The sequence below is a fragment of the Cottoperca gobio genome, chromosome 23, assembly GCF_900634415.1.
Source record: "Cottoperca gobio chromosome 23, fCotGob3.1, whole genome shotgun sequence".
Lineage (NCBI taxonomy): Eukaryota > Metazoa > Chordata > Actinopteri > Perciformes > Bovichtidae > Cottoperca > Cottoperca gobio.
In genome coordinates, this window is record NC_041377.1 from 2181873 (window position 1) to 2209788 (window position 27916).

General features: G+C 43.8%; 1 protein-coding gene across 1 annotated transcript in view; it reads right to left on the minus strand.

Moving 5' to 3' along the window:
* Positions 1–101: 101 nt before the first annotated feature.
* ppfia2 (PTPRF interacting protein alpha 2) overlaps positions 102–27916 on the minus strand; it is a 130046-nt gene continuing 102231 nt past the window's right edge. Inside the window, 25 exon segments of the mRNA XM_029461695.1 lie at positions 102–789; positions 1979–2016; positions 3389–3545; positions 3770–3838; positions 4217–4392; positions 4475–4572; positions 4686–4861; positions 4952–4984; positions 5792–5854; positions 8003–8203; positions 8557–8638; positions 10634–10636; positions 11944–12034; positions 12530–12711; positions 13330–13460; positions 13584–13613; positions 14475–14715; positions 16820–17037; positions 17811–17943; positions 18501–18592; positions 18971–19033; positions 19141–19272; positions 22659–22742; positions 23351–23485; positions 25738–25884. Coding sequence (XP_029317555.1) covers positions 778–789; positions 1979–2016; positions 3389–3545; positions 3770–3838; positions 4217–4392; positions 4475–4572; positions 4686–4861; positions 4952–4984; positions 5792–5854; positions 8003–8203; positions 8557–8638; positions 10634–10636; positions 11944–12034; positions 12530–12711; positions 13330–13460; positions 13584–13613; positions 14475–14715; positions 16820–17037; positions 17811–17943; positions 18501–18592; positions 18971–19033; positions 19141–19272; positions 22659–22742; positions 23351–23485; positions 25738–25884 — 2787 coding nt within the window. The 3' untranslated portion in view covers positions 102–777.

Consider the following 27916-nt stretch of genomic DNA (forward strand, 5'->3'; position numbering starts at 1 on the left):
TCCTGACAAAACATACAGTACAACAAGTGACAGGTTCTATGAAGGACTTCCTGCTTTTTCTTTTTTCTTTTTTTTAAGTTCTCTGAGAAGAAGTGTCGTCCGTTGAGTTGATGCGGTTGTATCAAAGTGCTTGTCGTGTCGACGTGTCCTCTTAAAATGCTCCTTTTTTTTGTTTGTTTTATGACCGCGTGTCCATAAAAAGGAGGATGGAGTTTGTTGGGGCTCGGAGTGGGTGTTGTTGTACACCACTAGAGGGCAGGTTTTCACACAACATCCAGTCTCTTCCTCTCTGGCGCAGCACTGGGGTCAGCTTCACAATGAAAAAATAAAACCATATGTACAAAATGATCTAGAGAGGGGTAATATGGAGACAGTTAAAAGAGCAGCATATATTAATCTATGGTCCACTAAATGAGGTGGCAGGGACGTTTTTTTGCACAAACTCTGAATATCTTTTTATACATAGATGTGTGTGTGTATATATTAAAAAAATGGCATTTATTTACAGATCACCTACACATCTCCTGTAGAAGAAATACACAGTACGTTATGCTTCGACAAGTTACTGTACATGTAAAAGGTAGAAATGGTGACAACGGGGCAGCCTGCAGGACAGTTTAGCACCGGCATCTGGTGCCCACATTATAGGGAGGAGGGTCAGGGAGGGGGGAGGGGGGGGCAGAGAGGGGAGCAGGGCTTCTTGGCAGTGCGTGTCGTCAGAATGGTTTGTTCCTCGGCAGGTTGGCCTGTCCAGCGGCTCCGCTGGTTCATCTCCCTTCAGAACTGTACCTGAGGGGGAGGGGGGTGGGGGGAGGGGGAGCGCAACGAGAAGTTTTGAATGAGGTAACCTTAAGGGGGGGGGGAGGGGGTGAACGTTCAAACAATACATCCAAAAGCCTTTATTCATAAGAATGCACACGTACACACTGTGTGAATGTTTCGAGTCTGACATGAAGAGAGTCCAACTGGCGCTTATTTCTCCGGGTGGTGGGGGGGGTCACATCGTGAAGCAGTGGACGCGTGTAAACATCTGCTTTTGTTTCCTAATGCACATGCACCACAACTCAACCCTTTTGCTTTTCCTGAACTTTGCACTATATTGTGTTCTGCTGTGTGGGAGCACGATATAAAATAATGTGATGAAGCCGCCGCAGGGGGCCTCGTGGGACGAGCACAGTCTTTGGAAACGCACAATTATGGTTATGAAGATAGAACTCGCACAAACCCCCCCCCCCCCTCTCTGCTTGTGTTGTGTTATTTATTTTCCTAACATTCCTCTTCTATGATAACCCTGCAGTCAGAGCAGTATGTCATTACTATCTGTCGGCTAGCCTCGGCACTTATTACATTCTGGAGGCTTGTAATGATACCGGTCTAGGTATAAAAGGTTTGTGTTGCACCCGCGGCCCCCTGAAGCTGGTAAAGCATGATATAGTGGCCCCTGTGTCACCGAGTATAAGAGGTGCGAACATTTCTTATATTAGATAATTAGGATGTTTGTTGTTGACCAGCAGCCAGCCTGCTCCCGGCTGATGTCCGGTCGCAGGAACATAAATAAGGTGGATGAAATTAGACTCTGGCCCAGAAAGTGGGAAACGTCTTCACGGAGACCTGGCTCCATCGTGGCTGAAACTATGCCCACATATAAATCTGGATAAATCTCACAAGGGCCTATTTTTAGGAGCCTTGAACACATCATAGTCATGTAAAGGAACTGTGTTAACCCGTGTCTGTGTGAGGTACTGACTCATCTTTGTTCAGTACGAGACTGTGGCTCGCTGCTGGCCGTTCTCCTCATCACATGCTCGCCAAATTGATGACACAAACACTTATCCTGCCTCTCTTTAATCCAATATCTGCTTTAAGGAGTTCTGACGCAAGCGTGGCATTTCAACAGAGCGAGAGTCTGTGTTGTGTTACATACAGCGTACAGTTTATGGTGCCTCTCTTCCTCCACTCAGCAGGAGTAGGTTCTCACCGTGGAGCTGTCCATCCGCTGCACTGTAGACGATCCGACTGTAGGGGGAGACAGCGAGAGACAAAGATCTTTGAGTCTAAACATTGAAGCCTCTCCTTTATCAGATTGAGTGGGAAGGAAACATCTCTCCACCCTCAACATGTGCCGCCTCGGCGGGACGAGTGAGATCACAAGCAAGACACTTTTCTCACACAACGGAGATCTCTTGTTGTGTCGGCCTCAGTGGGGAGAGCCGTGTATCACGCACTCAAAGGAACTCAAGACGTTTGAGTGGATAAGCAGCAACAAGACTTGGAGTGTGTTGTGGGAGCACAGAGGGAGAGAGGGGGGGGGGGGGCAGGAAGGCTTTCAGTGTCACCTGGAACACCATGTTAGAGGAGAACACTGGGCGGATGGTTTCCAGATTCGGATCAACGTGCTCATAATCACGAGTTTGAACGGAGCACTAATAATGTGGTTGAAAGCTCCAGAACAAGTGAGTAAGTAGACCTTGAGTCAATATTAGTTTTGGCCATCGTTCCAATTGTTACTAATGACTTTGAACTTAAGTCAAACCGCTGAGACCTGGGATGTGGAGACATTGCTCGACTGTAAACATCCAAAGCTTAGACGTCACCACTTGGGGTTCTCGCCAACGTTCACCTCCAGATGAAGTGGTTTCGATCATCTGGCGTGACGTGTTCCCACTTCTCAACAGTTACTTTGAGCTCGTTGTTTTCAGAACAAATTGAAACGACGACCGACTTGCGACGGCCCGGAGCGATCCTTTAATCGAAGCCCAGTTCAGCCCGTGTGCTCCTTTAACAGCAGCGGGATGAGGAATGACAGACAGAGTTCTTGTTACCTATGTAAACCTCCTGATTCAGAACTTACATAGCGCCGCTCAGCCTTGTGTTTTGCTGCTAAGTTACTGTAACGTCAGGGTTACACCAGCAAGCATGGGTCTCAATCCATAACTTGACACCCCCCCCCCCCAGCTTTTACAACCAGGGCGACTTAACAACTATTTTGCAACTTTGCAAAACAAACACCCTTTGTGCTGGATATCAGAGATTCAAGAGCAGTACAGAGAGAGAGGGGGGGGGGAGACCACAGAGAGAAGGAGAGAGGTTGGCAGAGACCATGTGAAGAGGAGGGAGTAGATGTAGAATAAAACGACACGCAGGGCCAACAAGCCCGGGACCCTCGAAGGGGCGTAGCTGACCTTGAAACCAATCCAAATACATGTCGTCAGGGCTGTCATCCAGCGCCTCATAGAGGACTGCAGAGCAGCCGTCACAGAGTCGGAGAGAACAAGAGACAGAGTCACAACACAGCGAGGAGCAGCGACTCCTGCGCTCAGGTGTGGAGCTAACCTTTGCTTTGCAGCTATGAAAATAACCAACAATCTGCTCACGGACGAGCACTTACCCTCTGGGGGCAATCTTCGGGAGTGACCAGCCGAGGCGGTGAGGCGGAACCCAGCAGGGAGCGTCTCTGCTGACCCGGGCATCATACATATACCGTGAATGTCCCGGGGCGGGAACTGCCTCCTCCACGAGGGACCTCTGAAGTCTTTGTCGTCACACTGATGGACAGAGAAACCGCTTTTATTCAGACTGAAAACTTAAATATTCTTAACTTCTTAAATTAAACCACTTATATAAAAAGACCTCGTGGCTCTAAAGGAAACGCAACGTCAGCAGTTTGTGAGGAGGAGAGCAGGGAGAAGCTTCACCGTCCTGTTCTTATACAACATCGTGGACATTAACAGGAAGTGTAATTGATGCGAGTGGTCTGACATGATCTCACCTCATCCAGTCTCCTGTCGGTGCCCAGTGCCAGCATGTTGTTGTACTCTCGCTCCAGAATCTGACGTGCCTGAGGGGGAAGAAGAAGAAGAAGAAGAAGAAGAAGAAACCGAGGCTATTTTTAGCAGAATGGCTCCAGAGGCAGTCGACGCGTTATGTTGCTCGCACCGCATATCCATTTTACCGGAGTATAGAGGAGATGAGTCGTGAACATTCACGGGGCAACCTGCCAGAGTGACAGTTGGCATGTTCTGATTTAGATTGGATCAGCGCTCTGAAGGCTGGTACCAACATGCCTCTACTTTGGGACTGAAGCTGATGACAGAAGATATTTCTGACCATATTCAGCACAATGAAAACTGTCATTTCTTACATGATAATTCATTCCTCTATTTTATAAAGCAACAATACCGTCCCGGATGAAGGCAGCGTGGGGCCGCTGGAGTACCTGAGTGTTTTGGTTGGGGATCTGGAGGAGCAGCGCCAAACTGCTGTAGTCAAAGTTGTCATCCAAGGCGACCAGAGCTCCGTGTACTCCGCTCTCAAACAGGATGTTGGCGTAGTCCCTCAGGCCTATGCTCTGCACCCAGCGGATCACCCGCTCGTTACTCCACACCAGCACGTCTGCAGACACACGAGAAGCTCAATCTCTCTTTGTTCATTTGCTGCATCTCTTCTGGCCTTTTGGGATTGTGGGTAAACTTGCCTCTCATTTCGTGCTGGCTGTGCTCCCTGCGTCTCTCGAGCTCCTTCCTGTCGTAGTTGAGCTTCTTTAGACCCATGATTCCATACTGTAAACTTGTTCTGGTGGTAGAAAAATCACACGTATACACAGTCACGTGTCACATTTGTACTAATATCTATGAGATCTATGTTGGATCCTCTCTGCCGACGGTCGCCATGAGGCAGGTGAGTACCTGTGGAAGCTGTCCACCATTTTGAGGTGCACCCTCAGGTCCTTCTTGGTGAGGTGGTCCAGCATGCGCGCGTCCACCAGGCACTCCATGAAGTAGCTGCGGTACTGATGCAGTCCTAGACTGGGCAGCCACTCGTTCCCTATCCACTCATGGTTCATGTCGCCATAAGCCAGAGTCTGAGAGAAGAGACACAGATCTGATGCTTTTACTGGATCCTAAACTTTGAAATGGACAAATGCCAGAACAGCAGCAGCGTTGCCCCTCACCTGTGCCCAGCTCCCCTCTTCAGAGTTTGACTTCTGATTAAAAGAAGGAAAAGAAAGAAAGTTGACTTGACAGGAAATAACGGGCACAGTGTGATCTGAATGTTCCGCACCGTACCCACCGCGTACCTAAAGCCGACTGAAAACACAGTGCATGCTGGGTAAACAGAAGTATCAGAAAGTTACATGATTTATATTTCAATATGTTTCTGAGTGTAGCTGTCTTACATCTTCTAAACAACCTCGTTCACAAGCCCGTACTAACGGCAGGGTGCGTTCAAGACGTGATACAAGCTTGTGGAAAAGTTACTGCTCAGCAAGTTAAAAGGGAAGAAAGCTCAAATCTAAAATGGCATGTGACATGGTCTCCAGGGGAACGTCTGGTGTGGCCTGGCAGTCTGCATTTACAATTCACAAAATGAAACATCTTCTTCAAACAGTCTGACAGTGATGTATACGTTCTAATCTCACTGTAAATCAGGTCTCAGCCTGAATAACTCAAGAAGGTAAATACTAAATGCTGAGTACGACAGGATTAAACAGTCCGGCCCGGATGACTCATTACCCTCTCAACATGGAGATCAACTGAGTGAAACTACAGCACAAACGCACTCACACCTTCCTCTTCACATCAGCAACAAAAGGCTTTAGCACTTTGTCTAGTACTGACGGAGGCTCCTCCCGATTGGAGGCTCGCAGATCAGGAAACGGGTTAAATGACGCCTGACTTCTCCGTCAGTCACCACACCCGGCTCCATCCCTCCGGTATCCACTCTCACACAGACACACATGACTGACGGAGAAAGTACAAGGGTGACGGTAAAGGACACAAGGGGGACTGACCGTTTTGGAAGGGGCTGCCATGGTCTCCATCTCCTCATGGGTCACCCATACATTGCCTGACGGCTACAAGGGGCAGAGCCCGGGAGACAGAGCAGCAGCAGCAGCAGCAGCAGCAGCAGGGTTGGTAGTAGAGGTCCGGTAGGAGGGGCAAGCAGTGTTAAAGAAGAAGAGCAGCACCACTGTAAGCCAATAGTGTTATCAGATCAGATCATGAACTGGCCCCAAACCCGCCAGGGGTCAAAGGGCATATGAAGAAGACAAAAACACAACACAGTACAGCAACATCCCAGGTTTCAGCACACAGTACACTTACAGATAACACACAGGTGCCATGCACGAGGATACATTAGTACATTAACACCAACACACACACACACGTGAACCCACTTTACTCATCCCTCTCAAGATGCATTCTACTAGTAAAGGTCAAATCCCAGAAAGGACACTCAAGTGTTATCTAATGATTAGAGAACATTTATTGCGCCAATTAAAGTGTGTGGTGAGGAAATGTGACAGTGAATACATTTGGATCCATAACGGCAGCTGATGGCTGAGGGTGAGCAGTATATTTATGTTGGTCATGTATTTGAGGTCGAGAACCATCGATCTAATCCCCAGAACATGCGGTTAATAGTTTGCATGGGGACTATTTCTTCAGTAGAAAGTAGTTCCAATCAAAACTGTGGACGGTGGATCCTGATTTGTAGTGGTGGAGGCAGATAACTCCAACACTATCTGCCTGGCCGCTCCGCAAAACACTGAAAAGATGGCGTTTCTTGTCTCGATCCGTGTGAACCGACCTTTTATTCTGCGCCATTGCAGCAGCAGTGATGGTTCTGCAGTGCAAGCCACTCCTTCACGTGCGTGTTTGAGGGCGATCCAGTTGTAATAGTGGAGGTAAAGTGACCAATTCTTTCCCCTCTAACGATTTTCTGCTCGGCATACACGTCAAACCATATTTACAAGGTCAATTAACCCCCTCTTTTTAAGTGTTTGGGTTTTAACAGGCGGAGGGGCCCGTCACAGTTGGGCTCGTTTGTGATCGGACGCGTGGTGTTGCGTGCTCTGTAATGAAAGTTTCATGAGGTGTGGAAGTGGAGCTAAGTGCTAGATGAGAGGGAGAGGTAAAGGGGGGACTGGGGGGGGGGGGAGCATAGAAAGAGTACTACTAGTGTTGTTTTACAACAAGGAGGAGACAGAAAAAGTGCAAGAGCTCATGAGCTACGACTAACGCATGCGTACACACAACTGTGTTGAGACTAAAAACACCAACTTTAATGCAACTTCTCACGTCGGTGCGATGCATGGTCTGCTTTGTTTGTGTGCCTTCAGTGTAAAGCTCTGCAGCGTGAACAGTCACTATCATTAAGGAGCCGCACCGGTCCGTGGAGACCGTGTGCAATTACCATGACAACAGGGAGCTATGAAAGCGACTGTGGTGTGAAGTAACTGTGGAGCTAAATCAAAGCGCACACTGGAGCGCTGTTACACAAACCGCTGACTGTAATACTCACTTATCACAAAGTAGGATTGAAAATGTGCCTGTTTAATCATTAGTCTGTCGTCACTCATGTCTGGAGGTGTCGTGCATGTAAGCAGAGAGGACTGTCAGTCGCACAAACATGTGTCAGAGCTGATCTGGAGGCAGAGAATACGTCATGTTTTTAACGAGGCGAGACAACAGAACAATAGTTTCAGCCTTGCCTAGTTTAGCATGCTAGCTTTGCCAAACGTTCATTGTTGTGCTACACGTTGGGATATTTGCTCATTCGTTTGTTTTGGTGTTAGTCAAATGGGAATATTGATGGTGCTGTTTAATATGAAGCAGCCGCCTGTTAGCTTAGCTTAGCATAAAGACTGGAAATAGGGAGAACAGCTGGCTCTGTCCAAACTTTACAATATCTACTTACCAGGACTTTTAAAACTCACTCATTAGCATATTAATAACCACACATGGTCATTTTTAGACTTTTAATTGATACGTTTTTGATGTGCAGGAGTATTTTGTTACTTTCTGACCAAGCTAGTCTTTATGCTAAGCTAACAGGCGGCTAGTTAATCAAGCTTCTTATACAAATAGTTCCTAAAAAATGTTTTAAATATTAAATTGTTTTCCACTTCTTCCTCCTGATCAGCTCCGTCTACAACAAATGCTTGTAAATCTAAAATTCTAGTCTGCGTCCATGTTCCCATGTTGTCTGAACAACTCACGGTTCTGGAGGTGGGCGGTGCTGAGGGGCTGGTGAGGGAGACCATTTCCTGGATGGCCAGGCGAAGCTTGAGGCGGTGCAGCGGGTTACTGATACCGATCTCCCTCTGGATCTCGGTGTCAGATAGCGCCGACATGATGGCTCCACTCTTCACGTTGGCGCGGCACGCCGCCACGTACCAGGCCGGCATTCCCAACCACAGCTTTACCACACAGAGAGGAGACAAAGGAGCACGGGATGCTTAGCACAAAATCCTGCTTCATCAGCTGCTCAATAATGATAAGAAAGTTTCAGCCCCAATGATCCAATTGAACTCCATCAGTTACTGGAACATTGTAGTCTGGGATTGGTGGACGGTCATGAATTGGCTGCAAGTCATCCTCTGAACACCAGGGGGCAGTAGAGTTTCTGCAGTTTGCCCTTTTCTACTGTATTCAATATATTCAACGTATATTCAATGTATTCCAATAATCAGTAAATCCACAAATGTATAACTTGCAGTTGAGTATATTTGCAATAGAAAATCCCATGTCAGAGAACAAAGTGAGTACTTACCTCCAGCCAGGCTACAACTGTGGGACCGTCCCATTGGGCGAAAGGTAAACCCTTTCTCCTGGCCTCCTCCAATAGCTCGTGTCTGAGGGCGGGGACAGAGGAGTGCTTGTATGAACGCATGTACTTATACATCATAATAAACACACATTTTCTCACTCTGATACAACAACACACACCCTCTTAAACTCTCCCACTACGGCACACTGCTTTCACAAATCCCTGCTGTCACAGAGTCGTGTGTGTGTGTGTGTGTGTGTGTGTGTGTGTACAGGACTGTGTGTGTGTGTGTGTGTGTCTGTGTGTGTAATACATGAGAGGAGAGCACTCAAACATTTTATCTCCTTTTCCAGCCTGTACACTAAGAGCGTTGAAAAGGGCAGCGTTTTATCCTTCATCTCTGGCGCTGCCAGAGAGCGGCGCAGACGAGCGCACATTGTATTGCTTAACTTATTCACTGACTTCTTACGTTTACACTCTCCCCGTCAGACACCGACAGTACTTCTAATCCTAAACTCACTGCTAGTAGAAACCAGGACCGGCCTTGTATGCCCACATGTATTTGCCTTATTGTTTCTTTAGTGTCTAAACTAATCTATTATCAGATTTAATGACATTAGGTGGAAGTTAAGGCCATAATGTCGGTGTGGATAGCGCCTCTGCATAGTCATTTTGATGCACTCGAGATTGCGATTGTTTCGCCGATCACATTTGATACGTTATGTATTTGAGTGATGAAATGATTTGCTCCTCCACATGGCCGATCTGACATCCGGAGACACTACTGTCGACTCTTAAACACACGAGGCATTTGCAACCAAATAAGAGAAATGTGATGGCGTAGCGTACATCGGAGACACTATAGCAACATTTAAATACCTATAACTCAGTGGTTTATCTCACTCACAATTTGGCAATATGAATCCCTGCAGAGTCGTAATATTTCCAAACAGTGATTAGGTAACCATTGACTGAAAATATGTAAATATTTGATTAAAATAACACATTTGAAGGCCTGTACAGTGGCGGAGGTACTGTACGTGCTCTCTGAGTGTAAATACAACACACTACACCTGGAAGGCCCTGTGCTACAGTGTGCCTGGACTACGCTCCGTGTTGAAAGTGTAACCTAAGAGAGGGGGGGGGACGAGCGGTATTTTGTTTCGTCTCTCACAAAGCGATGTAAATTGCACCTTATCGACAAAGAGCAGTGAATAGTTTGCTCTTGGAATATCATCCGCTGAGCTCTTTGTGCTGAATCCTCCCCACACACTCGCACCACAACAGTACACTTCTTATTCTATTCAGTGAACAACATTTCATAACAACAACTCGTCGACGCATTTCCTGAGAGTGTTGTCAAAGAACTTGACAAATGGAAAGAGTGCGCTTGGTAATAAACATGATACATGTAGCACTCTGAGCGTTGAAGGCCTCAGTACAGAGAAAGGGCACTTAAACACAGCATACATGGCACACAAAAAAAGCCGACAGGCCACAGAAGAAATGTGTTCGTCCAAACACAACCAGGTACATTCGCTGTCTTATCTATCCGGCACATGGGGAGATAGCTCATGTTTTATGTTCAGGTCAGGTCTAATGCATGGAGAAATACATCCACTGAACATAGCTGGGGAAAGGGAAGTAAGGAAACAGTTATGACAAATCATACAAACAAAATTTGACATTCCCATAACCAGGTATTACAGCTGGTTATCTCACACAAATAGAAAGAGACACATATAAAGGAGAGGAAGACATTCCGGGGTATAAAAAGTGGGCCCCAGTTTTAGCGGCGGCACACATTCTCTGTCCAGCCATGGATGCAGCTGCCATTGAACTGTAAAAAGGGGGGAAGAAACGTCTTCAGATGGTAAATGAAAAAAAGAAAAGAAAGCACGCAATGGCGTCGTTAACAGCCATGGAGGATAGAGAGATACACAGATAGATAAGAGACGTCAGCGCTGGCACTGGTCTTTTTCGGGAGATGGCGGACAGACAGGAAGAGATGGCAGACAGGGCAAAATGGCTGAGACAATGGTCATATCCAGGAGGTCAGTTATACATCCTCACAACTTACCCGCTTTGTTAGAGTCAGAGGATGATGAGAGGGAGAGGAAGGGTAAGAGAGGAGAGAATCAGAGAGCAAAGAAGGGAGAGAAAGAGGGAGAGCGACGGGGAGACAAAAGTACACATATGTTAATGAGTTAATAGGCAATTAAAGATACGGCTCTACACACACAAAAAACACGTGCGCTCACACAGCCACACACATATATCTCACAATGGAGGACATTTGTTTACAGGAGCATCTGTAGACCAGTCAAACAAATAAATACAAAAAGTCATCTTCTACAATGCAGTCCTGACCACATCTCGTGCAGCAGAGGAAATGAGAAAATGCACTGAAACACAGCAAGACCGCCTCCGTGGCCTTACATTCAAATGCTCAGTTACATTCAGATACTTGGCGTTACCTCGTTGAAGAGAAATGAGAATAAAAACACAACCAACAATGAGAACCACAGCGGTACTGATCGATCAAGATGCTGAAATGGAAGTAGTGCAGGCAGCTCAAATGGCATGCAGTGTGGAGGAGGCGCCAAGATGCAAGGTGGTGGTGGCGGTGGCGGTGTGGCCTTAATCCCGGAAACACTGCTATGAAGAAGTCAGTGCGGTGGAAGAAAAACAACACATTTGTCAACGTACAACAAACGATACTCTCTATCGACTACATGGGAGGCAAAGTTATTCGTCATGACAACTCAATGTGCACTTCGAGCAAATGACATTCATCATTTGGCACAGGGGCATGGCAAATGCGCGCACACACACTCACACACACACACACACACACACATTCTGCTGAAACATTTGTGAGGGGGTTCCCTCCTTTTTCCTGCAGGGCAGGACACACCTGATGTGACTGTGAATGAGATCTATGGGTGGTGTGTTGGGAAAGTCATCTATAGCTTCCAAATTGACAAAGCAGCCGCGTGACATTAATTGGGTTTTCAGCCGAGATCAATAGTCTGACTTTGGCTCTGCGTCTGACTACAGTGAGGCCGATCTGAGCTCCTGGATACTGATCCAGCTTCTGCTTTCTATCGATCCTGCTCTCAGTGTGGGTTATGGTATTGCAGAGCCGTGCTTTCATAGAGGGAGAGAGCTCAAAGTAAACACAGCAGGTGGAGGTAATAGCCTCCGTCTGTGTCAAAGATTGGATTATATACGTCTAAAAACATACAGCTAGAAGACTTCTCTTCAACAGGACCATGACTTTAATAAAGCCATTTGTACAAGCAGGCTGTGTAGGAGAAGACCCGACTAAGGGACTACTTGTGTGTCTGCTTTGGCGTCTAGTGATGTGCTTCTTTGGACAAAGCTTACTTCTTTTTCAACCTGCGGTCCTTCTCAGCCTGAGTCCCCAGCTTGCCCACGCCCATGTCCTGGCCCGCCATGTCTGGGTCCATCATGGTCGCTGAGAGAAGAGGAGGAACACAGGATATCAGTGAAGACGACGTATAATATGAAATAAATAGTCAAATGTTTTAATAAGTGTTTGACTTGTTAAGGACGGCAGATTCATGTGATGTTGGGGTGAAATCGACACAGGTGATACTTATATAATTGTATTTAAGACTACATAATTGTATTTATTGTGATTTCTTGACACAATATCAATCAATGCTTACATTTGTCACTTATAATAACATCATTTGTTGTATGATTAAATTGCTGTGCTACCATTACGATCTTTCCTTTGAATTATAAATGAGATATAATTCACTTAATGTTGTTTGCACAGGATGATACATTTGAGGCCGAACGTTTTCTCTGGTTCTGATGCCTGTGATGAGTTTTCTTGCACCAGCCTGAGTCCCACCGTATTACCTCAACACCCTCCAAACAAACACACATTTGGGGTTGTTGGTACAATTCAGAAGTATTGTTAAAACATGTCTCCAGTGCGCACCTTGGGGATCCACCATGACATGTCTGTGTGCCATATGTGCCATCCTGCCCTTCTCCTTCTTGCCAAAAAGCCGTCCGATGGAGGATTTGATGCCCTTCTTCTTCGGCTGCTTGTGGAGCGAGTCTTGGCTGCTGCCTACACTGCTCAGTGCGCTGGCTTCAGCCTCCAGAGAGGACACGATCCTGAGGACACAAACGCACGGAGAAAGGTTTCAGTTTCATGAGATTGTTTTCTCCACATTTTTAGATCGTCATTAATAACCTTGTGACGAAGGTATTCTCATTTTGGAAAGGCTCACCTGTGCACACCTCAATGTGTATTTCATACCTTTCCAAGAAGTGTCCCCTCAACGTACCTCATGTCTTTGTTCTGCGTGTCGTGCGCACTATCCTAAAAGTATTTGCCGCGACTTTCCCCGAGCTCATTTATCCACGCCACTTACTGAAGACTCATCTAATTTTGTTGCCACCTGCCTGTGCTTTTAAGTTTGAAAAAGGACCCAGATTATCTCTGGTGTGCTTAAAAAAATGATGCACGGCAAGAATTGCAGCCTCTAAATAAAACATCTCATTTTCATCCACAGCAGAAACAGGCCGAGCTAAGGCGACGACGTACATCAAGCTAACATTTCTACAAGAAGGAATATCATTTGCATCCAAGATAGAGAGTTAAGATGCAGCCGCTGCTAAATGGATTCAATTAAAAGTGAGCAGTAAGAAGTCTAAACATTCGACGTGAAGTTATCTCCGCCAGCGAGGCTACTTCTCTCCTTAACAAACGTCCGTGCAGCTGAGACCTACCCTCGTGCGTCATTGTGCGAGGAGGCTGGCAGTGTGTGTGTCATTCGGACCGTGCGTGGCGTTGCAGGGGGGGATGTCTCACACTTGATGGTGGCCTTGTCCTCGTGGCCGTCCTCGTCCACCGCCGCTATCTGAGGGACGAGGGGCAAAGAGCGGGACGTTAGATATGACCCTCGGATACTAAATCACCCGTGTGGTCAGGGTTTTCGTCAGAGCAATCGTGTTATTTATCAGGGGATTGACGCCGAGCGTACCTTTCTCCTGTGTTTCCTCAGATCACTGGGCTGTGAAAAGACAATATCCACGTGTTAAAGCAAAGACAAAAACACAGGTCCGTGTTGCTGATAAATGAAAGACTATTGGCTCATTCGAATGAACCTTTGTGCAATACCAGAGCTTCAGTTCACAGATCAATACAGAGGAACAAAAGGAGGAAAACAAGTCATTTGACCGATCAATAAAATCAAAGCCTAATTCTCTTATAAAGCCTCTGGGTAAAGGACACGCACGTCTCTTGCTCGAGTGGAATATGGGGGCATGGATGCATATTTTTTTATGGGCACATCTGGAGTGTTTGGGCCTCAGGTCAACATGGAGAGAGCTGGAGAGGAACTGAGCTGTAAAACACATTATTGTCTATTCTTGGAGAAACTGCACCCGTCCCTCTGACACCCGGGCGGCAGGATGACAGCTGACTCTGCAGCAAGCCTCTAAAAATGTATTATGTGTTTACATTTCCTTTGCCTCCTTATTTCTACAGACACATTATGTTTACTCCTGATAGAAACAACCATGCGTCAGCTGCTTTGGACATATAGTACAGGATTGAGTAATATGATATACAATACATTTCTCTACGTACTTACAAAAGTGGTCTGATGTCTAAAAATACATCTTAAATCCCTGAAAGGACTCAGATTTAGCAAACACTCAAAGGCTGCCGTGTGATGCGAGGACAGGAAGTCCTTAATGGCCTTAAATCACAGATCTACGGACTAAAATCAGAGACGGACACACGGGGGTCAGACTTAGTTTTTTCTACCACTTCCTCTAACAGTTAAAGAGAAGGTGGTTCTAGTGTTGTGTCCTGATGTACTTCACGTCACTTTGTGGAGAGGAGGTGTACATTTAGTAAAGCAACTGACCAGTGTCATGACCCCCATGCGCTCCATGTCGCGAGCGGGACTTCGAGGATCAAGTTTGGGCGAGGAGTGTCCGCTGGGCGGGGAGGAGGAGGCCAAGGAGGAGGCGGTGGCTGAGGCAGTGATGGAGGCTCCGTGGTGGTGCATGCGAGCCAGGTTGAGACCCTCCAGGCTGACACTCGCCACCCGGTTTTCAATCTCCTCCGCCCGCAGCTCCGTCGACTCCTTCTCCTCCTGGATCAGCCTTGGAGGAGGAGAAGGAGCAGTAAGTATCATCTCACACGGTCATGAAGATTCTGCAACATAGAGCTTATACAGTAATGGAAACATCCAATTGCGACTCCTTTTCCCAGCATTCCTGCTACAGAGTTTCGCCTCATCTATGGAGGTGGATTGATGGAGATTTGCCTCACAAACTCCATTAAATACCTAAAGTATAAGACAAACTAATTAAAGGCCAAAGTGAGGAGATAAAAAGGCTAAAAGTCTGATTAGTTTTTACCCAGAGTTTAACTTTGTAATTAGCAGAGCTCGACTCCTTGCATTGATGATCACTATCTGCCATCAGATTTAAATGAAAGAAATGTGCCACTGTGTCTATCGATAGGGATGCAAACTAGCAAAGAGTAAAAGCCACATGAAGAACCCTTGAAATTAGGATCTAAATGGAGTTACGCCCGGGGTTACGAATACTTATCAGCACAAGATGATTACAGCACTAACAAGCAAGAGGCAGATCACATTTCCTGAAACATTTAGTGTATAGAAGATAAGTGTTTGGTTCATAGACAGGAAGAGTAATTTATACACGCGTGTCAATTTCTTGCGTGACAATTGGGTCAGAAGTGTATTTAGCCATGTTTTATCATATTTGGTGATGATAAGGGCGGACAGGTGGATTATGCTGCAGGTATGGTTCTCTGTGATGCTCTTTTAATACTTCTTACCAACAGTGAATATAGATGTGGGTGGAATATCACTTGGGCAGGATTGGGGCAGAAATAGGGAAAGGTTATATCACCACAAAGTCAGAAATGTTTGAAATAATCTTTAAAAACAGAATAAAAAAGGCAAAGCTTTCCAGGAAATAATCTTAAAAACATATCAAGTGCTGACTCGATTTGAAGTCAAATGAATTAGGAACACAATAAGTAAAGGAAGCAAATCAATACGTCTAGGAACCTGGCCTGGTATATTAAACCTGGCCTGGTATATTAAACCTGGCCTGGTATATTAAACCTGGCCTGGTATAATAAACCTGGCCTGGTATATTAAACCTGGACTGGTAGGTTAAACCTGGCCTGGTATATTAAACCTGGCCTGGTAGATTAAACCTGGCCTGGTATATTAAACCTGGCCTGGTATATTAAACCTGGCCTGGTATATTAAACCTGGCCTGGTATAATAAACCTGGCCTGGTATATTAAACCTGGACTGGTAGATTAAACCTGGACTGGTATATTAAACCTGGCCTGGTATAATAAACCTGGACTGGTATATTAAACCTGGCCTTGTATATTAAATCTGGCCTGGTATATTAAACCTGGACTGGTAGATTAAACCTGGCCTGGTATATTAAACCTGGACTGGTAGATTAAACCTGGACTGGTATATTAAACCTGGCCTGGTATATTAAACCTGGCCTTGTATATTAAATCTGGCCTGGTATAATAAACCTGGCCTGGTATATTAAACCTGGCCTTGTATATTAAATCTGGCCTGGTATAATAAACCTGGCCTGGTATAATAAACCTGGACTGGTATATTAAATCTGGCCTGGTATATTAAACCTGGCCTGGTATAATAAACCTGGCCTGGTATATTAAACCTGGACTGGTATATTAAATCTGGCCTGGTATATTAAATCTGGCCTGGTATATTAAACCTGGCCTGGTATATTAAACCTGGCCTGGTATAATAAACCTGGCCTGGTATAATAAACCTGGCCTGGTATATTAAACCTGGCCTGGTATAATAAACCTGGCCTGGTATATTAAACCTGGCCTGGTATATTAAACCTGGCCTGGTATAATAAACCTGGCCTGGTATATTAAACCTGGCCTGGTATAATAAACCTGGCCTGGTATATTAAACCTGGCCTGGTATAATAAACCTGGCCTGGTATATTAAATCTGGCCTGGTATAATAAACCTGGCCTGGTATAATAAACCTGGTCTGGTATAATAAATCTGGCCTGGTATAATAAACCTGGCCTGGTATAATAAACCTGGTCTGGTATAATTAAATCTGGCCTGGTATAATAAACCTGGCCTGGTATAATAAACCTGGCCTGGTATAATAAACCTGGCCTGGTATAATAAACCTGGCCTGCAGTGTGCGTCAGGTACCGAATCTCCTTGTTGATTGCGTCCAGCTGTTCCTGCAGCATCATGGCCAGAGTTTGTGCATCAGAGTGGCCGCCTGGTGACAGCAGGTCCATGGAGCTGAACATCGTTTCCCTGTCGTCGTCATCGATGTCGGACATCTCCGTGTCGCTCTCGAAGTGATGGCCTCCCAGAACCCCGAGCTGCTGCGAGCGCCATTCATGCTCCCCCAGCGATTTAGCCTGCACAGAAAGACGGGCACTATGAATAGCAGATGATCTATAATAAACATCTTTAGGGGAACGAGAGGAATCCTCAGGGAACCTTTCTTCAGATAATCAGAGGAGCTCTTAAATTATGCATTAATCCCTTTTCTCACAATATTTGTAGGAGACTTCTTCTTCTGCATGTAAATGTATGTAAGCTTAACTCACTGAACGGCTTCTTGATCTCAGTAAAGTATAGACAACAGACCAACATGATGGAAACACATTTTTTGATTGGCCTTAGTTGTAGCCTGAGAGCTCCCATCATCATCCTCCTGAATAACTTCTGCTGCCTTATTATGTCCTCACAGAATATGCACGGGAGACTTTTCATTTAAAACCATTCTGTACAGCATGCTAATATTTGCTAAACAGAAATGATTTTTCCCTGGGAGAGGCTCGTCTGGACTCTTCCCCTCCTAGCCCATTAAAAAGAGATGAGACGAGCTTATTTCCTCTACTGTAAACTCTCCCATAACACATAAAACCTACACTAGTACTACACTGGTGCACGGTGTCACCGAAATTACACAAATGGGATGATCACGCTTCTCACACTTGGCTTCATCTCTCCCCACGTAAACCATAATTCAAATGTTAAAAATGCCTTAATACATATTGAACGCAGAAGTGAGGAATTCTCAAGGGAATTAAAAAATTAATATTTAGAAGTAGAAATCCCAGCATTGTATGATAAAAAAGGCACAGACAGATCTAAGGCAGACAGACAGCAAGACTCTGTGGCTCACCTTGGTTTCGTGCAGACCCACTCGACCTCTCCTTGGCCGCCGGATGACCTTGGCTGAGCGGTAGTGGTCCGACTGCGTTTCAGCCAGAGATCCCAATGAGAATCGGAGCTCAGTTGATGTGTCCAGATGAGACCTGAGAAGCAACACTACACCTTAAGTTACCGACATTAAAACATCTGATATATTGAAGATTATTTGTAACGTTCCCACTTATGCAGACAGTAAACCAATCAAATCTTGTGTTTGAGTGCTTCAAGAGGACCCAGCGCTTGTTATCCTCTACGGCTGCACATTGTTTATCCACGGAGGAGATTAAAGCTGCTTCTAGCAACACACCGGTGCTGTAATAGTAGGGCTTCATGCAGCATGAAAACAGGAAGCCAGGAAACATCCAAGAATAGATATGGAGAGTTCAGTGATACCTGTGTTTCTAACAATAGTGCAGAGCAAATTGTTTCACCAGCGACAGATAAAAGAAGAGGACAGCTGCTGGAGAGTTTTCTGTTGTCCAGCAGTTTATGTGCTTCCTGTTATAAACACATTTGAATAAATCTTTACTGGATCTTAGCCGGTCAATGTCATCCAAAAACAAAGTAATGGGGATGCTTCCTTGGCTGTAGATACGTTACGTAGTCTGGACCTATTTCTCAGACACACACACACACACACACACACACACAGCCAACCTACCGTGACAGGCTGGGTTCTGTGAGGGAGCCTGCCCTCAATCTGTATTGGTCCAGCTCTGATCTCAGTTTATCAATCTCGTCTGCCAGATGTGTCTGGACGAAACAATTGTGACAAAGACGTCATTACAGCACCTGTCTTTGATATTAAAAGCCCAAAGAAAGATTATTGTTTCATACATTCGTCACATCGCCGCACGTTGACACCGTGGAGCGACGTGGCTGAGAGCCATTGGGGCTGAATATCTATATATTAACTGACATCTGGGGAAACCTTCTAGTGTTTTCCATACTGCTTGTGAAATGACCCTCCCCCCCCCCCTAAGCAGGAAGCTTATGAATATTCAACTGCAGAGGTTTATAAAAAATGAAAGAATGCCAGCAACCGACATCAATATTTCTCTATTAAAAAGTACGAATTAAAACAACCTTATGCAAAATGTAGGAGATGAAAAAATGATCTCTGCAACCTACTTTGTCATGGATTGAATCCTCGTACTGTTTTCTGTAACCTTCTGAGTCTTGGATTAACACATTCTGCAAAGAGAAGGGAAAACAAAGTCAGAGGTGAGAGGAATCCACTTCCTCCTGACATTCATTGGACTGAACTGATATCGACATCGACAATGGCAGCCATGTTTAACCTTCTCTTCTAGAGCTGCCATTCTCTCCTTCAGGTGCAGCTGAAGGCGCTCGTTGGACTCTGTGAGGAGTCTGTCCACCGTGTCCGAGAGGCGCTTGTTGTGCTCCTCGTTCATCTTTTCTCTCTGGCGAGCCTGCAGCGAGTCAAGTACACAATTGAAGAGTTATATTTCAAAGTCATATCTACAAACTTATGTTACCGCAACCCTCTATTGGTTACTTTAAAGTAGTGATTCCCCACAATCAGTTGTGGGAAGTACAATCCAATAGATACTTTAGTTTACTAGAACTATCTATAATGATTAAGTCATTTCCAATGAAAGGCAGAGAAAGGTTTGAAACAACAACAACACAATTCTGTGCAGTACAAATGTTTGTTTGGCTTTCATATCATATAATAATCTTGTGATCTCACAGATTGAATTTGCAAACCCCGCTGCTTTAAAAGGATGGTATTATGGAAGCAAGAAATGTCTAGTTTTGGGGTGAGTTTTGCAATAAGATGACTTGTTTAAGCGCTGTAAGCCAGTGTTCTTGATTGTTTTTTAAAGTGATGAAATATCTCCCACAAGCCGTTCTGAACCTCAGCGTGCACTACAACAAATAATGATATCCGAGTTAACCAATTCAGGGTTCAAATCAAGTTTTTAATCATGCTAGATATAGCTGTAGCGATGTAGAGATAGATGTAGAGATGTATAGATGTAGAGATGTAGAGCTGTAGAGATAGATGTAGAGATGTAGAGATATATGTAGAGATGTAGAGATAGATGTATAGATGTAGAGATAGATGTATAGATGTAGAGATATATGTAGAGATGTAGAGATAGATGTATAGATGTAGGTATAGATGTATAGATGTAGAGATAGATGTATAGATGTAGAGATAGATGTATAGATGTAGGTATAGATGTATAGATGTAGAGATAGATGTATAGATAGATGTATAGATGTAGAGATATATGTAGAGATGTAGAGATAGATGTATAGATGTAGAGATAGATGTATAGATGTAGGTATAGATGTATAGATGTAGAGATAGATGTATAGATGTAGAGATAGATGTATAGATAGATGTATAGATGTAGAGATATATGTATAGATGTAGAGATAGATGTATAGATGTAGGTATAGATGTAGAGATGTAGATATAGATGTATAGATGTAGAGATAGATGTATAGATGTAGAGATAGATGTATAGATGTAGAGATAGATGTATAGATGTAGAGATAGATGTATAGATGTAGGTATAGATGTAGAGATGAAGAGATAGATGTATAGATGTAGAGATAGATGTAGAGATGTAGAGATAGATGTAGAGATGTAGGTATAGATGTAGAGATGTAGAGATAGATGTATAGATGTAAACATAGATGTATAGATGTAGAGATAGATGTATAGATGTAGAGATAGATGTATAGATGTAGGTATAGATGTAGAGATAGATGTAGAGATAGATGTAGGTATAGATGTAGAGATAGATGTATAGATGTAAACATAGATGTATAGATGTAGAGATAGATGTATAGATGTAGAGATATATGTAGAGATGTAGAAATAGATGTATAGATGTAGGTATAGATGTAGAGATAGATGTATAGATGTAAACATAGATGTATAGATGTAGAGATAGATGTATAGATGTAGAGATATATGTAGAGATGTAGAGATAGATGTATAGATGTAGGTATAGATGTAGAGATAGATGTATAGATGTAGAGATAGATGTATAGATGTAGAGATAGATGTAGAGATGTAGAGATGTAGAGATAGATGTATAGATGTATAGATGTAGAGATATATGTATAGATGTAGAGATGTAGAGATAGATGTATAGATGTAGAGATAGATGTATAGATGTAGAGATAGATGTATAGATGTAGAGATAGATGTATAGATGTAGGTATAGATGTAGAGATAGATGTATAGATGTAAACATAGATGTATAGATGTAGGTATAGATGTAGAGATAGATGTATAGATGTAGAGATAGATGTATAGATGTAGAGATAGATGTATAGATGTAGGTATAGATGTAGAGATAGATGTAGAGATGTATAGATGTAGAGATGTAGAGATAGATGTATAGATGTAGAGATATATGTAGAGATGGATGTATAGATGTAGGTATAGATGTATAGATGTAGAGATAGATGTATAGATGTAGAGATAGATGTATAGATGTAGAGATAGATGTAGAGATGTAGGTATAGATGTAGAGATAGATGTATAGATGTATAGATGTAGAGATAGATGTATAGATGTAGAGATAGATGTATAGATGTATAGATGTAGAGATAGATAGATGTATAGATGTAGAGATAGATGTATAGATGTAGAGATAGATGTATAGATGTAGAGATAGATGTATAGATGTAGAGATAGATGTATAGATGTATAGATGTAGATAGATGTATAGATGTATAGATGTAGAGATAGATGTATAGATGTAGAGATAGATGTATAGATGTAGATAGATGTATAGATGTAGAGATAGATGTATAGATGTAGAGATAGATGTATAGATGTAGAGATAGATGTATAGATGTATAGATAGATGTAGAGATGTAGAGATAGATGTATAGATAGATGTATAGATGTATAGATAGATGTATAGATGTAGAGATAGATGTATAGATGTAGAGATATATGTAGAGATGTAGACATAGATGTAAACATAGATGTATAGATGGATGTAGAGATGTATAGATAGATGTATAGATGTATAGATAGATGTATAGATGTAGAGATAGATGTATAGATGTAGAGATAGATGTAGAGATAGATGTATAGATGTAGAGATAGATGTATAGATGTAGAGATAGATGTAGAGATAGATGTATAGATGTAGAGATAGATGTATAGATGTAGAGATAGATGTATAGATGTAGAGATAGATGTATAGATGTAGAGATAGATGTATAGATGTAGAGATAGATGTATAGATGGAGAGATATATGTATAGATGTAGAGATAGATGTATAGATGTAGACATAGATGTAGAGATAGATGTATAGATGTAGACATAGATGTAGAGATGTAGAGATAGATGTAGAGATAGATGTATAGATATAGATGTATAGATGTAGAGATAGATGTATAGATGTAGAGATGTAGAGATGTAGAGATAGATGTATAAATGTAGAGATAGATGTATAGATAGATGTATAGCTGTATAGATTTAGAGATGGATAGATAGATATATGCATGTCTCCAAGTAGGAACATGAACTTATTGAACCCTGAGGTTACAGTTATATTTTCATACACTTTTCTGGGATGATAGTATAAAAATGTGACTTTGAAGATGTGATCTAAAATAAGAAGTACATTATTGCATCATTTGTGAGCATTTCACAAACGATAATGTGTGAAACATTGATTTGGTCTAGTGTCTAGTGGTGATAAATCAGACAGACAGTGTGTCATCAGTCGCAGTCGCCTCAAGCTGTCATGCTCCTGCAGCAGGCGTGGCTGCCTGGTTAACGTTGCCTGGCACGACGCCTCCGTGCTGACTCACCCGTAGCAGCTCCTGGTTCTTCTCCTCCAGCTGGCATTCCAAGTGCCTCATTCGCTCCTCAATGTTCCCGTGACGCTCCTCCGCCTACAGATGGATCACACGGCATAGAACGGGACAAAAGAGGGCACGATGATCTGCGTGTTTGACAGCCTGAAGGGCAACAGAGAAAAGCAGTGGCGACGACACAAGCCAAAGCCTCTACCCCCAAACTCAAAGATGGATGTCTATTGTTTTAAAGCAGAACAGGGAAAAAGAGCTGGAGGAAACAAAGAGTAGATGGAGAACGAGGCCACCAAAAGGACAGAATGAAAGAGGAAGAGAGGTCCTCCAGCACTGCCAAGTATGAGCTCCAGCCAGAAGTGCCATGCAGCTGTCCCGTGGTGGTAGAACAGCCAGTAAACACGCTCGCCACAAAACACTAATAAGATAAATGAATGAAATCTGCTCTACAGGAGTTGGCAGTAGCTGTGACGCCCTGAGGGACTACCTTCCTAAGAATGGACTTCATGTCTTGGAGTTTAGCTTCCATAACAAAGTGATAATCATCGGGGGAGGAAGAGGAGCTGGAGTCAGACTATGTGGCCGAGGAAGAGGAGAGGGACAACTTACACACAGGTATAGAAAAACATAGAGAGACGAGGGCATCTGTGGGAATGTGTAAACAGTGTTAATGTATGTGTGTGCACTCCTACCTTGGTGAGGGCTGCTATCCTCTGCGCCAGTTCGGCCTCGACCTCCGGCAGCGTCTCCGCCTTCCTCATGGTCTGCTGGAGCTTCTGCTCTGCGAGCTCCAGCCTCTCCAGTAGCTGCCTGTTCTTCTCCTCCATCTGTACACACATGGGATTAAGTGTGAAATGACTTTTGAGCCAATGAAAGGCTTCTAATGTGAAACATTTGCAGGAAGTTTTATTGACAGTAGCTTCACCGAAAAGAAAGGTGAAGTCGAACCGATGGAATTAATTCGTACGAGAGAAAGGCTGTTTCTGTTAACACGGGACAAACAAAACAACGACTTGTACAGATGTGCTGTAGAAATAACAGCAAACAGTAAATCAGTGTCAATGTCAGCAGAGCATCATCGCCTGGTAGAAAATAGAATCACGGATATCTTTAGTAGGAGGACTGGCTACTGAAGGCTCTGGCAGCGAGCCTCAACCCTTCTTCGAAATAGCACCATAACAGAGTCAGAATAGCAGCAGCTCTGCACTTGCCAAGAGTGACAGTGGCAACTTTTTACTCAGCACATTCCGGTAATTGCCCTGATAAGGCATTCAGATACATTATAAAGATGGCAATCAAACCCAGCATTCGCGGTGACGATGCCACCGAGTGACTTGTAGTTCCCTGTTGCGTGTCGAGACATTTCTCCCTGCCTTCCTTGGGGCTCTGATCGCTTTTAAGACGCTGGCTCGGCAGCCTTTGCCATCAGCGACAGATGCTCTGCTCCCCAAAGCATCGGGCCTGGCAGCTCAATAAGCAATAATTAGACTGGAGCGGGCCGGGAATGTGTTGTGTTGTATTGTGTGCGAGTGATATTCTGTCTTTACCCGCACCACCATCCCATCGGTGTCTGCGATGACACTGTGGAAGCGTGGCAGTGTGTTTTTGTGATATCCTCCCTAAAGGTGCCCTTCCATCCATCCCTCTCTTTTTTTCTTCGTCATTTCTTCTTCTGCGCTCATCCCTCTGTACCGACGGCCAAGCCTACATCCCCCTGAACAACTCATCTTCAAACATCCGCTTCTGGCACAACAACAAGTAAACTCATTACACAGCCAGCGAGGAAGTGTGTTTGTGTGTGGTAGCAGCAGCTAAACCCGAAGGCTTTGGAGGTTATTTCTGAAACGTTCTGCAGAGCGCTTTTGGGATGCATTTATTGTGTGGAGTGGTCTCCTAGTCGACTTCACGAGGAGATTATGGTTGATTGTGCACAAGCTGAAAGGTAAAAGCTTGATTACCTACAATAACATTTCATCTCTAAGGAATAGACATTTTCTCAGTCTGGTCTAAATAGTTTTCTCTCCTGTGTGACTCAAGAACAGGATAATCTTTCTAAGTTCCATTCATCTTTTTTCCATCTGTGAAAACAGGTGGTACCACTCTGTACGATAAATATGTAGCTAGAGCTAGCAGTTAGCTTAGGTTAGCATATAGCCTGGAAACGGGGGGAAACTTCTAGCCCCGACTCTATCCACATTATTTCTTTGGGAGCAAACACTAACACTTTTTGGACGGATTAAATAAACAAGAAATAACGCTTTCATTTCTGAGCTTTCAAGGTGTTGCTGGGCAGATTTTGTAACCATAGTACAGAGCCAGGCTAGATGTTATACCCGTTTCCAGTCATTGTGCTAAGCTAAGCTAACCGGCTGCTAGCTGTAGCTTCCACTTAGTTTATTAATTTTAATTTATATTTAATGAACACTTATGGGAGCAACAAAAAGAAAAGCAAATTAGCGTATTTCCCAAAATGTCAAACCATTGTCTCAACGGTGTCTAAGCAAAGCCTGAGGGTGCTTGTGTGTCTCATCTTCTGCTCATCTTAGTGTGACGTTCTTTCTAACCTCCCAGAGATCAGCTGGTGCTTAAGCCTGTACTCATGAAAATGTCACTCCATCTTCTGTGGCCAGGCAATTTCTCTAATTGGCTGCGAAGAATCACAAAGAATCATCAACAAATCTGTATCATTGTTTGGTTCCTATTTTTTTGCATTACAGAAGTTATGAAGATAACTTTCAGCCGTGTGCATCTACTCATAAAAAAATAAAATAAAAATTCCTTTCCCGGTAGTCATTTCCTCTGACCTTATTTGACACAATGTCAAGAGGTTCTCTCATTACCAAACCTCTGTGGATCAGCTGTGAGGTTTCTGTTAACTGACAGGAAGCATCTATTTTACACAGCCAGCTGCATGCATGTTTAACTCTCGTCTGAATGCACTTATATTGTTGAGAAAATGTCTGGCATTTCAGCTCTGAATGGGCCACCTGGACCCACAGCACAGTATCTTGATAATCTCTCAGGATTAAAGATCATCAAGTCACTTGAACCTCACAGTCACTCCTTGGATTATACAGACCTGTCTGAGGAACGCCTCCTTATTGGCCAACTCGTTCTCCAGTTTGTCGTTGATGTCGTGCACCGACGTGGACTCTCGTTGGGCGCTCAGGTAGCGTTTTTCCAATGTAACGATCCGCTCCTCCATGTCCTCTTTCTGACACATGGCCTGCATGCAGACACACATAGTCAGAGCAATCAGAGCATAACGGAAAGTCAAAATACAGATGAGAGCGTTCTTTAAGCTATTTGGGTCATTTTGAAGAGTGGGCACAAAGCGTGTTTCTGGTTGCTGCTTAGTTTTGTCTTAAACGTGGGTGGTATGCAGCTCCAACTCTATATATATATATATATACACACAGAAGGCTTCATTTACACCACTCCATCATTTCATTACAGCGTGGTATCAGTACAAATACTTCTGGAATGACGAGGGAAGTTGTAATTACAGCTACAACAACATAATATCCAGAAGCCCTCGCACAGTTATTGAAGCTAAAAATGTTAACACAATGAAGATATTGTCATCGGATTATCTCCACATATGACATGACCACAGTGTAATCTACAGCAGAGACATGTCAAATTCCAAATAAGACAAACAATAAAGCTTCATCACACAGCTGGGATCTTGTATCTCACACTGCTGCCACGCAACAAGACGGCAACACTATCTCTTAAAGCTCTGAGTTCATTTCCTGCATGGTACAAACCCGGGGTTTTAAAAACAACACTACAAATAGTAGTCGCTGCGAGAGCTGGATAAACAGCAGCTCTAAGAGGAGGCAGTGCAGGGGAATAACGCAGGGTTGGTCTGATAAGGCCACAATTACCGCCTCTGCCTGCATCGTTAGCAATCAATAGCAATTTCAGCCGAGGGCTAGAGATCATCTTATATTCATATGCAGTCCACCTCACACAGGCGTTTACTGAATGGGCTTATGATTGAGCTCCTTAATTGCATTGTATGACACAAACATTCTAATTTCTCCTGTAAAGTGGCATTTAACTGGCTGGTCTGGTGCTTTACATGTCTGCACTCCAGCTTGAAATGGTGCCTGAGGACCAAACAGTGGCAGCTGCTTGTTTTTCTAGGGAGTTTTTTTCCCTTGTATTGTTAAGTGTGCGTCCTTGAGAAGTGTTTATGTAGCCTACCGGGGTCTGTTAGATTTCTAACTTGCGTGTGTGTGAGATTGTTTGAGAATGACACATTAATAAAAGGCTTTTCATATTAGATTTACTTTCTATGAATAGCTGTGGTAAATATAGCAATCCTATGTGGTCCTGCCCTAAAACTGCAATTTTATGGCTGTCAGTCAAAAACAGATTACAAATTACTCTGTACTGGGATTAGACGTTGGTACAGGTACATGCATGGTACAGGTACATGGTACAGGTACATGCATGGTACAGGTACATGCATGGTACAGGTACATGCATGGTACAGGTACATGGTACAGGTACATGTATGGTACAGGTACATGCATGGTACAGGTACATGATACAGGTACATGTATGGTACAGGTACATGATACAGGTACATGTATGGTACAGGTACATGCATGGTACAGGTACATGATACAGGTACATGTATGGTACAGGTACATGGTACAGGTACATGTATGGTACAGGTACATGCATGGTACAGGTACATGCGTGGTACAGGTACATGGTACAGGTACATGTATGGTACATGTATGGTACAGGTACATGGTACAGGTACATGGTACAGGTACATGTATGGTACAGGTACATGGTACAGGTACATGCATGGTACAGGTACATGGTACAGGTACATGCATGGTATAGGTACATGGTACAGGTACATGTATGGTACAGGTACATGCATGGTACAGGTACATGCATGGTACAGGTACATGTACGCTGCATGCCTCATGTCTTATCTCCATTTTGGAGACACTATCACATGCGTGTAGAGATACTCTTGAGGAGTTTGTAAGGTTCTGGTCCCCAACAGCAATGAACCTCAGAGTAATATGTACGGGGGTAAAAAATATAACCGAATAAGTAAATTCAAACCACATTTAGCAAACCCTCTGGGTTGTGACTGCGGCGGTTGCTCACCTTTTTGTGTTTGTTTGTGTGTCTGTGTTTTGCATATTTTTTATTACTGTTGAAAATTTAAAACAAATATTTAAAAAAGGCTTTTAAATAATATTTGCACTTTAAAAGAAGCAGTG